This window comes from Protopterus annectens, chromosome 1.part1 (genome assembly GCF_019279795.1).
Source record: "Protopterus annectens isolate FY-2018-M chromosome 1.part1, PAN1.0, whole genome shotgun sequence".
Lineage (NCBI taxonomy): Eukaryota > Metazoa > Chordata > Ceratodontiformes > Protopteridae > Protopterus > Protopterus annectens.
In genome coordinates this window covers 1968000911-1968014832 of record NC_056726.1, presented here as the reverse complement: position 1 = coordinate 1968014832, position 13922 = coordinate 1968000911, and the positions used below count along the sequence as shown (strand labels likewise).

The window sequence follows — 13922 nt, the reverse complement described above, 5'->3', positions numbered from 1 at the left end:
GGGAATACAGTTTACACTCAACCATGATCATGAGCACTTTTTTGGATGTACTTATTACTCGTCAGTCTGATCATACATTTCGTACTCAAGTATACAGGAAATTCCCCCAATTCAACAGTTTATTACATGCTTCGAGCCACCACCCCCGACACATCATCCAGAAAATCCATAAGTCTCAATTTTTGTGTACCAAATGCATATGCTCTTTGGAGAAAGCCTGCAGCAATAGCCAACAGGACCTCACTCATGGATTCTTGAATAGGGGTTATCAACAACAATGTATTGATAAGGCCAGCTCTTTTGCCACAGAACAGGACAGGAACACATTGTTAACCCATAGTCACAGGGACAAGGGAAAGGGCATGGGTAATATACATGATATCCGATTGGTTTCTACATTTGGCAATAACATCTCCCAATTTAGGAACATCATTCAGAACCATTGGGACATTCTATTAGCCAATGAACACTTAGCCGAAATACTACCCTCAAGATGCTTTTTTCCAATAGATGAGGCAGTACGATAAATTCATACTTCACTCACTACAAACATTCACATCCTTTACCTGCTGAACAGACTACCTTATTTGGGGACAAGCTGGTGGGTAGCTATCCCTGTGGACACTGCAGTTTTTGCATCTATATAAATAAAACTACTGAATTTACAAGTAGCAACACCTCACAGATTTTTGATATTAGATGCTTTTGCTAATTGTGGCAGTGACTGGGTTATCTACCTGGCAACTTGTTTTTGCTCTGCGTTCTAAGTCGGGCAAACATCATGACCTGTAAAACATAGAATAAGTGAACATCTTAGTGATATTAGGACCAAACGTATTCATAATGCATTATATAAACATACATTAACTAATTCCACTGCCAAATTTAATTTTACAATTGTAGACAAAATCCAGGGACATAGAGCTAACAAAGTAGGCTGGCCTTCTATTTTAAATAGGAAAGAATCAGGATGGATTGTCAAGCGTGGAGCTTTGTTTAAGCTGGGTTTAAATGAACACAACTGAATCTTTGGGATGGACCAACTGAAATGCAACAATCTAACTAATTAATAATATAAATGTGTGTAGAACTGATGTATTCCACTGCAATGAGGAAGGCATTTTGTTCTGCCAAAACCGGTATGCTTAATTGTTGTTTTTTATTTTAACAATACAATAAATGTAGCCTACAAACTCTTATTCTGATGCTGGACCCTTTTTTTGCTCTCTTGATAGTTTTGGTTTGGTCCATGCACCTTGTCCTACGTGCGTGATCTTTTTGGACATGCAAGAGATATTCCCCTTTATTAGCAAAATTTGGAAATAATACTGGCAAGTGGATTGACTGGTTCAGATTTCCTTCTGTGGCAACTTTAGGCATGAACAAAGGGTTAGTTCAAAGGGCTACCCTGTCTTTATGAAAAACCATGAAAGGCGGTTTGATAGAAAGAGCCTGCAATTCCGAAACTCTTTTAGCAGAAGTTATAGCTACTAGGAAAGCCATCTTCCATGACAAAAATTTGATATCACATATTGCAGCAGGCTCAAATGGGCTCTGTGTGAGAGATTGCAGCAGAAAAGAAAGGTCACAAGGAGGTGAAGGATCCTTGACCGGAGGTCGGAGCAGAAAACCCCCTTTTAAAAATGTTTGACACAAGCAAGAGGAGAAGGTAGGTTCCTCACAAACAAGGAAGTTGGAAATAGCTGCCAACTGCACTTTGATTATCAAGAAGCTAGCTCCGTCTTGAAACAGCAAGGACAAGAAGAGCAATACATCTGAAATAGAAACTGAAGCTGGATCAAGATTGCGCTGCTTAGCCCAAATAGAAAACATTTCCACTTACTGGCATAGATCTTTCTAGTGGAAGCCTTCTGAGAGGCCAGGATAATGTTCTTAATTGGAGAAGGTAGCCTGGGCTGATTTAGGATTGCTGGAAGTTGACAAACCATGCCATCAGATGAAGCATCTGGAGGCTGGGAATCGGATGCTGAGAGGGATGGGAAATCAGATCCAGAATGGGATCTAGTACTCAAGGCAGGTACTTCAAATGAGACCAAAGAAGGGGAAACCACACTTGCTGAGGCCAAAAGGGAGCAATGAGGATCAAGGTGGCCTTGAGGCGATGAGCTTTCTGGAGTACTCTGCGAATGAGAGGTATAGGAGTACAGGCATAAAAGGGACCCGGAGGCCATTCATGGACAAGAGCATCCTGGGGGACTTCCCATCTGGGGGAAATCAGGGCAAAATACTGGCTGCATTTGTGGTTGAGAAGGGCATGAAACAGATCACAGCTCAGCTGACCCCAGGAAAGGAAGCTCTCTTTCACCACTAAAGGATTCAATGACCACTTGTGAGAACTTAGGATTGTCCTGTTAAAGCTGTCTGCCAGCATGTTGGACTCTATAGGAATATGCATTGGAATGAGAAAGCACCCCAAGGACATCACCCATTCCCATACTCTCCTGGCCTCACAAGAAAGCAGATATGACCATGTGTCCTCTTGTTTGTTGATGTACCACACAACAGCCATGTTGTCCGTATGAACAGTGATGGTACCAAGAGGGAGGAAGTCCTGAAAAGCTTGCGGCATGAGGAGGACCGCTCTTATCTCCAGTACATTTATGTGTAGTTTGGTCTCCACATATGACCATGTGCCTTGGACTGTCTTTCCCTGGTAATGCTCCCCACCCCAACAGGGAAGCATCCAAGGTCACTTTGGCACTGGGGAGAGGAAGAGAGAATGGTCTGCCTGCTTGGAGGTTGGTAGACTGGATACACCAAAGGAGATGACACCTGCACACCGGGGTGAGACAGATCGGGGTTGTCATCGGATGAGACAGGGAGGACCACTGAACAAATAGAGTCTATTTTAGAACCCTTGTGTAGAACCTGGCAAATGGCACCAGATAGACTGCTGCCACCATGGACTTTAAGGCCCTGAGAATAAGATGGGCCTGGGAATGAGACAGATAGAGAACATATTGGACATGAGAGCTTATGAGGTGTACCCAGCGGAGAGGGAGGGCTGCAATCTCCAACACACTGTCCAACTGGATCCTGATGAATTCCATATTTTGGGATAGAATCAAGTTCAATTTGGGAAAATTCACTGAAATCCCTAACTGGTCAAAAAGCTGGAGTAGGTATTGAGAGGCAATGGCCAGATGATGCTTTGTGGGAGCTGTGAGGAGCCAATCGAGGTATGGAAACACCTGGAATCCCTGCAGTCTCGGGTGAGCAGTGACTACTGCCATGCACTTGGTGAACACCTGGGAGGCTATGGGGAGACCAAAGAGCAGGGTCCTGAACTGGTAGTGACTGGCCCCCACTTGAAAGCAGAGATGTCTCCTGGAGCACCTGTCTATTTATGCATACTGGAGATCCATGGAGCACATCCAATTGTCCTAGTGCAACAGAGGCATGATGGACTGGACAGTGACAATCCAGAGCTTGGACTTCTTGACACAGAAACTGAGTTTGCTGAGGTCCAGGGTTGGATGCAGGTCCCCCTTCTTCTTTGGCACCAAAAAGAAGCAAGAGTAAATTCCGGATTCTTGTTGCCCTGGGGGATCACTTGGACTGCTCTCTTACAGAGCAGCTTGAACACTTCTTCCTGAGCTAGATCCCTCTGATGGGGTAGTGCATCAGGGTGGTATCTCCTGGCCAGAGAAGGAAACTGAGAAAAGGGAACAGAATAACCCCTGGAAATGATGTCTAGCACCGAATGATTTTATGTAATACTTGCCCAGGCCAAAGGGTACAAAGACAAATGACCCCTGACTGTCTCTAGGGCAGAACAGTAAGGCTCTGAGGGTCCAGACTTGGCAGGGGACTGAGCCAAGGTACCCCCTCGAGCCAACCCTTTCAAAAGGAGTTTGTTTTGGTCCTCGACCAAAGCCCTGGGGTTGAATGCGGCACAAATGACGCATTCAACCTCCAGGTGTTTGATGCCCAGACAGTAAAAGCACTCCTCGTGCGAATTGGAAACAGGCATCTTCCGACTGCATGAGGAGCACCATTTAAAACCTACAGGCTTGTCAGACATAATGTACAACAACTGAACTTAGCTGAAGGGACACGGTAACTAGACACTGGAGAATCAAGCAGAGGTCGGTACCAGAAAACACAGCCCAATAAACTACCTACAGTAACCACAAACTACACCAAAAAATATTAAAGAAAAAGAAAAACTACTTTAGAAAAACTATAGCAACTACTGCTAGAAAAAAGGTGCCAAAACAGAAGTACACAACCAGAGTGAAAAACAGGAGGGGAGGGACCAAACCATTATAGTAATACAGAGGAAAACTCTAACAATAACACACTAGTTAACACTAAGAGAAAAGGATAAAGGAAACAAATTTAAAAACTAACGCTACTTATCCCACTACAGGAGCCAAGCCAAAGAAACCTATGTCTGCTGCTGATCGCGACAAATGAGATCTAAGGGGTAAGAGGGCAGCTAGGGATCATGGGAGTTGGAGGAGCTTGAGCCTAGAAGCTGTCTGTAAAGTTGCCGGCTCAGATCTGAAGTTGGATCCAAGACCCAAGAGTGAGGAATAGTGACATGGATAACATCAGATCATAATAACAGTCAGAAAAATGCTCTTCCCATCCCATATCTTATAAGTGGTACTCCTCTTCAACAGATATAGTCATAATAATTCTGGGTACTTATGTGGACAACACTCTCTCATTCAACCATCATGTTTCCACCAAAGTCAGGAAATCCTTTTATATGTCCCAGTTAATTTTCAAGGGAATATATTCAAGATCCGTAGTCATCATCTTACCACAGTGCTCCTTCTTTATCAGATCGATCATTGAATACAATGCCCCCCCCCCCCCTTTTGTATGCACAAATCCAACTATGGGCTCAACTGAAAAGGCCCCGATGAGTTTTAAGAAAACAATTAAAGACATTAAAATCTTAAAATATCTCAAGAGATTAGCACACCTTTCCTCATACTGAGTAGCCTACCAGCTGCTTCAAGGTGACATGTGTCTCCCTTTTTGAGCAATGAAGAACCAATCAAATTTAACATCCTATTTCTTTGTAAACACCCATATTAGGGACCAAATTTACACCAAGTCAAGAACACTGATTTGAGGGCTAGGTTCCTAACTCAACATATTCCCAGCCTATAGAATATGCTATCACTGCAGGTCAAGCAATTACTTTGTCTGCCTTTAAGGCTACTATTGATGATTGGATGGGTAACCACAAATTTACATCAGGATATCATGTATGTCTCTACTTGATTTGGGAGGTGGCACTATTCAGTACTTGTAAAGGGTGGCAAGAACTTTTAAAATGTGTATATGGTAAGGCCTCTTATGGTCCCTGTGATCACTTCTCTGGTATTTTTCCTATGTTCCTAATAAGGAATTTAACCAGTGAAAAAGGGGTACCTAGAATGTAACACAGTAGAGTAACAAACATGGGAAAATTGGAAGAAAATTAAATGATACATTTAGGAAAATTTTGAAATCAAAACGTTATGTCCCATACTTGAATGAAAGACAGCAGAGTATAATGAACAGTTATACATACCTTCATCATTTACAATTATTAAGGCAACACCAGTAGAAGCTTCCTCTGTTTGAAATGCAAAATCTAGAAAAATAAATAAATAAAAGCAGTCAACACATGGAAATACTGCATTAACATATTTCAACAAATAGAATACATTTGGCTTTTTTCAGGAATAAAGTGACTAAATTACATTAGTGAAAACCACAGTCTTGCCTATAATCTATTTATTTAATTTGGAAAGTGTAATTAGTTTGAAAGTAGATAAGGGCCGATATCACACTTTCACGGGAGAAGATTACAAATCAAAATAGAATGGAATGATGATGACACATAATGTGCCAAGGGAATGTTATGGGAAGGATCAGCTCAGGAAGAGTTTACATAAGAATCGAAAAGTGAAGATGCTGTTAAAAAAGGTGATAATTAGTACAGCATATAAAATACTGCATGATAGCTATAAGAATCAATCAGAGGAGGTTAGACTGGAAAGCCAATTTACAAAGGAATGATGGGAGACATCGGTATGACTCCCAAGTAAGTGACAGTCCAGAAGGTTTAGGATATTTGCTTGGAAGTGTTTGCTTAGGTAGTTTTATACCCCAAGTAGACTTCAAAGAATTGTATAGGTTCACAGGTGTTTACTAGGCTAACGACCACAAGGGCCTTTATAAGCCTAGCCATGCATCCCAAATATCTGACAAGTTCAGATACCCTTGATAAGTGTAAACATGGGCCTGGGAGATGAACCATTTACAGGTTATCTGTGTCCATTAGAGACAGAGGTGCCATACCAGGGATGAATTTCTGGTTTCTCATCCAATTGACCAAGTTGCACTTGAATTAGTTTAGGGAGGAAATCTGCTTCACATGGTTGGGGAGCCTGTTCCATACATGTGGTAGTCTTTGGGATACATACCTATCTCTCTAGCAGGTCCTATTTATATCACAGGCAAGGCTTAAGTCTTCAGAATTGGTAATTCTGGTGCTGTTTGTTTTGCTGATATGCAGGAGGTCCATCAGAGTGGGGTTTGACAATGCTCTCTATGCCAGCATAGATCTCCCCTCAAAAGCCTGTAGGAGACAGAATACAGGGATAGAGCCTTGAGGTGGTCTGCATAGGACATTTTACTTACACCATGTATTCTTTTAGTGAGGAACCTCTGTGGATGTTCCAATTGTTGGATTTACTTGGTTAGGTACATGCCAAAAGGGGCATTGTACTCAATGGCAGGTCTGATAAATGCCAAATACAGTGGAACAATGACTTCTTTGGACTTAGATGCCATACCTTTGTTTATAAATTGTGCAACATAGAATGATTTCCTCACCACTGTAGACGCATGATGGTCAAAGGCTAGATTAATATCTATGTGTCCCTAAGTCCCTGACTAGTGGGTCAACTATAAGAGGTGTGTTGTCAATATGCTAGCTACCAGGGATGAATAACTTTCCAAAGGATACCATTATGCATTTCTTGGCATTTAGTGTTAGTCCATGGCTCTGAAATCACTTGTTTGTCTGTGTCAGCCTCTCCTGGAGAACATTTGTGTCAGTGTGGGATTCAATAACAGCTCCTAATTTGCAATCATCTGCAAATATAGTCAGCCAGAGACCACTGACATTGATCTTGACATCTGAGAACTAAATGCCAAAAAGGAGCAGTCCAAGGACTGATCCCTGAGGGACTCCAGTTGTGACTAGCCTCTTTGTAAAGGTGGACTCTCCAATTCTAACTTCCTGGATCCTGTCTGTGAGCAAGTTGGCTATCCACCGGGTGACATACGGGTCTGTATCTAACCTCGTGAGTTTGTCAACAATGCCTGAGTGGGGTATTGTGTCAAATGCCTTGGCCAGGTTGAGGTAGGCAGTGTGAACGATTTTGCCCTCATCCACTGGTTTGATTACCTCCTCAAAGACGTCCACCACACTGAGTGTGCATGATCTGTCCTTGACGAAACCAAACTGGGTTGGAACCAGTGTCTGGAGATTTACTATATCGCTATTGATCATCTTCATGATAATTCTCTCCATGGCTTTACATATAAGACAAGTGAAACTTACAGGTCTGTAGTTTCCAGGGTCTGTAGATAGGTTCATAGGTTGGTACTGGGCTATCTGCCCGAAGGCATATATTAGCCCAGCCATGTTGTGCAGTATTCACCACCCCTTTAGTAGTTCCCTAGACTCTTGTACTAGCAGCTAGTACCCTTGGCCCCTATCTAGTAGTGCTGTTGGTGTGATCAGCCTATCTAGTAGTGCTGTTGGTGTGATGGCTCACCTTTGTGCAAAGGGATGACTGTGACTTTCTCCATTCATCAGGCACAAAACCTGTTTGGAGGCTACAGTTAAATAGTAATTCCAGAGGCCATGATAAGTCATGCTTTATGTTATTTAGAAGGCATCCTGGGATATTGTCTGGGCTCACTGATGCAGTGTTCTTGGTCTTACAGAGAGCATTAAGGACCTGTTACCTAGTGATAGTAGGGGGAGTTATATTTGATGCTATTTCCTAAGGGAAGGTTGAAGTGGAAGAGAGGGGGGTAAAGTTAGAGCTGAATTTATCAGCCAGGTGGTTTTCTACGTCTTTTTGCTCAGTATAGGTGGCTCCATTTACTATGAGCTCTGCACACAACTGTGTATTGCCCTTGAGGTTGTGGACATAGCTAAAGAATGCTTTGTGGTTGTCCTTGGTCTGGGAGGCCAAACTTGGCTTTGGCAGACTTTATTTGTCCTCTGAGTTGTTTGTCTAGTTTGATGAGAGTGCTTCTATCCTGCTGGGTGCTGCACTTCCTAATTTTTGCCATGAATTTCTTCCTCCTATTGATTTTGTGATTCCACCAGGGTGGCTTGTTTTTTGAGTTAGCTCTGTACTTCTTCCTGGTGGGTACAGCTGCCTTGGCTACTAGTAAATGCTTCAGGTGTTATAGAAAATAGGTACCTGGAAACATGTTTTTTTTTGGGGGGGGGGTATAATTTCTATCAGAAATTTTGGGGGACCAAATGGCTGTCACTAAAGAAATGATTCTTTTGAGCTGCAACACAAGATCTGAATTACCAATACATAGTAAGGCCTTACACATTTTAATATTATTGACTGCCAAAAAAGTGATTACTATAAAATGGAAATCAAAATCTAAACCAACTGAGGTATTGAATGTTTTTAAAGAGATAAAAGAACTAAAGATGGGATCATTTGAAAAGGGAAGGAGCAAATTGCATAGGAGGAAATGGAATTTGAGGGAATACATGCAAAATAATACTAATGAGGTTGACAGGAAGGCATGAATTAGGCAAGGTATGCAATGTTGGAGTGACTAGGTGTTAAAAAGAAAGAAAATATATACATAATGTATAATACACGAATATGAAAATTGTTAATATGGTTTGTTTTCTTTTCTGTTAATGTATGTGCACCTATATCTTAAGTAATAATTTAATAAAGGTGTTAAAAGACGAACAAGAATGGAACAGTAACTGAAGTTCCCCTGTCAGGTAACCTGGATTTATGGACCTGCTCTACCTTGGACCAGAGCAGAAAGCTGTAGTTATAAAACATCTTACTGGCCTTCTCTGAATAATATGCAATTGTAAGAATGTAAAGTGGGAAAGGGGCCTTTCAAAGTTATCCCCAAAATCCCTGACTGATGTGTGTCCAGTGTGAAGCCTCTTCTTTTGTGTGGGCGATTTAGGCCCACAGCCCTGGGCAACTCACTTGGTGAATTGCTTACTGATTCATGTGTGTAAACATTTATCTTTCAATTTGTTTGGTGCTGCTGGTGAGACTCACAAAACTATACCACCCATGGAGGAAATCAGATTACAGACAGTCCCTGGGTTAAGGACTAGATCTGTTTTTCACTTTGTCCTTAAGTCAAATTTGTATGCAAGTTAAAACACGTACATGGAACATTCTACTGCACTGTACTGTGATACAGTACAGTACAGCATAACGTTCCATACAAAAAAAAATGTTAAACTTACCTCTTTTTAAGCTCCATTTCACATTTCTGTACTACAGGCACAAATGTTTTCCTTTCTTTCCTGAACTTTCAGACCTCTGCGAGACCTCCTACTGTCACCTAGACCTTAGTGAACTGCAATGTCATTTGCCCATTCTACTGTACAGTACAGTAATTGCTTCAATACTGTGTACAATCTTGACCAATCAGATCGCCAACAAAGTGATCTCTTAACCAATCGGATCTCTTGTTCTCTGTGAAGGCAGAAGTAACTGCTCTAACAAGACGTGCAAACAGCTTCAGAATGGAAAAATCAGGGAAAAGGAAAGTACAACAGAATTCTTCATGTTAAGGTATGATTTGGGCAACCTTAAACATTTTTTATTTATTTTCATGTTATTTCCGACATTGCAGAATCCCTTTCTTATCTATGGGTTGTCTGCAAGTTGGATGTCTGTAACTTGAGGACTGCTTATATTGTAGACAGTGGTGCAGATCCAACTACTGCTACCCTTGTTCAGCATCATATGATGGAAACCATGAGTGGCAGATAGCAGCTTCATAGCAGGTGGGAAAACCCAAAGGAGAATATGTTGACTTAAGTTCACAGCAGATTGCACAGACAAAAGACAAAGATGCTGTTTTAAGTAAACATCAAGACTTTGTGTGATATGTTTCCACTGTATTCAGATGGGAAAAATACCGTCTAAATGTCCAGAGCACCAAGTAGGGGAACAGAAACCATGCAAAAGTCCAATATAGAAGTGGTTGGTTGTTTTAAAATTGCAGATGTTCTAAATTATTACAAAGATATGTACCCAATCCTGGTAGAAGGCAGATAAAATAGAAGTTATGTTCTTACCATAACGTTCCATGTTAGTTGTCTTCTTCTCGCCTTCTTCTTGCTGGATGGGTTCGGAGCCGACCTCGGCTCCGACTCGGCCACTCTAAAAGCTCGAGAGTTGGTTCCACCGGCTCGAGGCTCCCCTTATATCCCACAATGCTAGGCGAGAGTTACCTCAGATCTCGTTTGTAAGCTAACCCCAGCTTATAACAGTAACAGTATAACTGTAAAACAGAATCCACCTCTAACAACAGGAAGAAAGAAGGGTGACCTACATCCTGAACCAGGAAATATGCATAATAGCATATGTCTAAGAAAGAGGTGGTAGAAAGAGAGGTCACAATCACAACTCCTCTAGGTCTGTCCAGGCCAGGGGGAAGGAGGGTGGGACGCAAGAAGAAGGCGAGAAGAAGACAACTAACATGGAACGTTATGGTAAGAACATAACTTCTATATGTTAAGTTGTCTATCTACTTCATTCTTGCTGGATGGGACCGTCCTAGCACCTTGTCCCAGGTGGCCTAACGGAACAGACTCCTGAGAACAGTGGAACCAAAGTTAGCTCTATGCCTAGAAGCTAAATCCAACTTATAATGAGAAATAAAGGTGTGAGGAGTAGCCCAAGTAGCCGCTGCACAAATGGTGTCAATAGGCAGTCTGTCTTGGAAGGCTAAAGAAGTAGCCAAAGCTCTGGTGGAATGGGCTTTAGGTTTATTAGGCAATTTTTGTTGTCTAATTTCATATACTAGGGAAATCAAAGATGTTAGTCATCTGGATAATGATACCTTTGAAACTGAAAGTCCCTTTCTGCTTTCCGCATAGGAGACAAACAGCTGATCAGATTTTCTGAATTGTTTTGTTCTATCCAAGTAGTACCTCAATTGACGATGAACATCCAGGCAGTGTAATTTTTGTTCAGACCTATTGGAATACTCTGGAAAAAAGACAGGGAGGTCAATGCTTTGGTTTAGATTTGATGTCGAGACCACCTTAGGCAAAAAGGACGGGTTAGTTCGTAAGGATACTCTGTCCTTATGAAACAAAAGATAAGGAGGACGACAACTGAGTGCTTGAAGTTCTGAAACTCTTCTAGCTGATGTAATAGCTACCAGAAAGAGAGTTTTCCATGATAACAATTTCAAGGAACAGGAAGCTGCAGGTTCGAAAGGGGAAAGAATCAAAGAAGCAAGAACTAAATTTAGGTCCCAAGGAGAAGGAGGATTTCTTATAGGAGGTCTGAGAAGAAAAACTCCTTTCAAAAAGGCTTTGCAAAGTTTGTGGGACATTAGGGCAGATTCAGAAATACCCACATGGAAGTTAGAAATAGCTGCCAATTGAACCTTAAGTGTAGATGGAGATGAACCTGCATGGAAGAGTTCAGCTAGAAAATCAAGGACTAGTTGGATGGAAGCGGTGAAAGGATCTATGTCCTTTCCTTGTGCCCAATATGAGAAGCGTTTCCACTTACTCAAACAAATCTTTCGAGTGGAAGATTTATGGGAAGCTATCAATATATCTCTAACAGAGTGAGATAATTGAGGAAGCCTGGCTACGGTTGGAACTGGAGGAACCAAGCAGTGAGGTTCAGAGAGGGAGGGAGCGATGAAACTGACCCGACTGATGGATCAAAAGATCTGGAACTAGGTCCAGATTCCACGGTCGCTCAAGAGAAACGATGTAGAAAGGGGAACCACACTTGTCGAGGCCAGTAAGGAGCAATGAGGATCAAGGATGCCTTCTGAGCGATAGCTTTCTGAATTACTTGAGAGATCAGTGGGAAAGGAGGAATGCATACAGAAGTCCCGGGCCAAACTTGGACTAGAGCGTCTCTGCTGGGTTGGCCTGGTAAAGGGAATAGAGTGAAATATTCTCTGCACTTGCTGTTTTGGGGAGTAGCAAAAAGATTGCAGCAAGGCTGACCCCACTTGAGAAAAATTTCTCTCACTACAGAGTCTTTCAGAGACCACTCGTGAGGCATGAGTATAGCTCTGCTCAACTTGTCCGCAATGTGATTGGACTTCCGGGATGTGCGTTGCTATCAGAAAACGCTGAGAAGAAATCGCCCATTGCCACAGTCTGAGTGCTTCTCGACACAGGGGTATGATCTGGTTCCGCCTTGTTTGTTGATGTACCACACTACAGACATATTGTCTGTCTGGATTGCAATTGTTCCCAAGGGAAGAGAGTCTTGAAGGGCTTGCAACGCTAAAAGCACTGCTCTCATCTCCAGAACATTTATGTGCAAGTGGCATTCGTTTGGTTGCCATGTGCCCTGGACTGTCCTGCCCTGATAATGCCCCCCCCACCCGATCAGGGAGGCATCCGTTGTCAGTGTAGCAACCGGAGGAGGTGGAACAAAGGGACTTCCCAACAGGAGCTGGGGGGAAGACATCCACCACATGAGATGCTTTTTGCACGCCTGCGTGATCACAATGGTGTGAGACATTGGAAGTTCCTGGTATGACCATTGAGTAAAAGGCATCCACTGAAGGATCCGCATGTGGTATCTGGCTAATGGAAGGAGAGGTATGGCCGCTGCCATGATTCCCAACACCTTTAGAACTAACCTGGCTTTGATTCTGTTGTTGTTGAGAAGGAGTGACACCAATTTGTGAATGTCTGATATCCTTTGGTGTGTTAGCCTTGCAGACATGTTTATAGTATCTAGATTTGCGCCTATGTAGGTAATAGTACGACAAGGCGACAAAACAGACTTTTCGCAATTTATTGAAATACCCAGTTTTGACAAATGCGAAAAGTATAATCTCTGGCCATCAGAAGGAGATGCTTGGTGGGAGCTGTGAGGAGCCAGTCGTCCAAATATGGAAACACCTGGAATCCTTGTCGTCTCAGGTGAGAAGCTACCACTGCCATGCATTTGGTAAACACCGGGGCAGTGGTGAGACCAAAGGGCAGGGCCCTGAACTGAAAATGACTGGTTCCCAGCCTGAAGCGGAGGAATCTTCTGGAGCGTCTGTTCATTTTATGTGATAGTACGCATCCCGAAGGTCTATAGAGCACATCCAGTTTCCTTTGCCCAAAAGGGGAAGAATGGATTGCAGCGTGACCATCCGAAATCTTGTTTTCTTGACTGATTTGTTCAAGACACTGAGATCCAATATCGGTCTCCAGTCCCCTGTTTTCTTTGGAACTAAAAGAACCTTGAGTAGATTCCGGATCCTTGTTGGTCTGCTGGCACTGGCTGAATTGCTCTTTTGCAAGCAGTTTTGAAATTTCCAAAGCTGCTAGATCCCTTTGAGCGGTGGAACATCTGGAAGGGATTTTTTGACTGATTTGGAAAGCGAAGAAAGGGGATAGAATAGCCTTCGAAATGATGGACTGTACCCATTTGTCTTGAGTCAGGGATAGCCAGGCTTCTGGGTACAGTGACAATCTTCCCCGACTGCCTCGAAGATGGGCAGTCGGGCAACACCTCAGGGATGCTGAAAGGGCTTGTCAGGAAGGCTTCCCGATTGCCCTGGTTCTGCGGACCCCCTGCCCCTAGGGCGCGTCTACCATTGTTATTCCCACCTCTGCCTTTGGTAGGAAAACGACTCTGTCGTCAGGCGAAGTCCCTTGAGAT

General features: G+C 42.8%; 1 protein-coding gene across 3 annotated transcripts in view; it reads right to left on the bottom strand.

The window, feature by feature from the left end:
- The window catches only part of RBKS (ribokinase), a 1304045-nt gene that overhangs the window by 963066 nt on the left and 327057 nt on the right, over positions 1–13922 (bottom strand). For all 3 annotated transcript variants that reach the window (XM_044085234.1, XM_044085217.1, XM_044085225.1), the window contains exon 4: positions 5555–5617. In XM_044085234.1, the coding sequence (XP_043941169.1) occupies positions 5555–5617 (63 nt within the window). The remainder of the gene's footprint in view (positions 1–5554; positions 5618–13922) is intronic.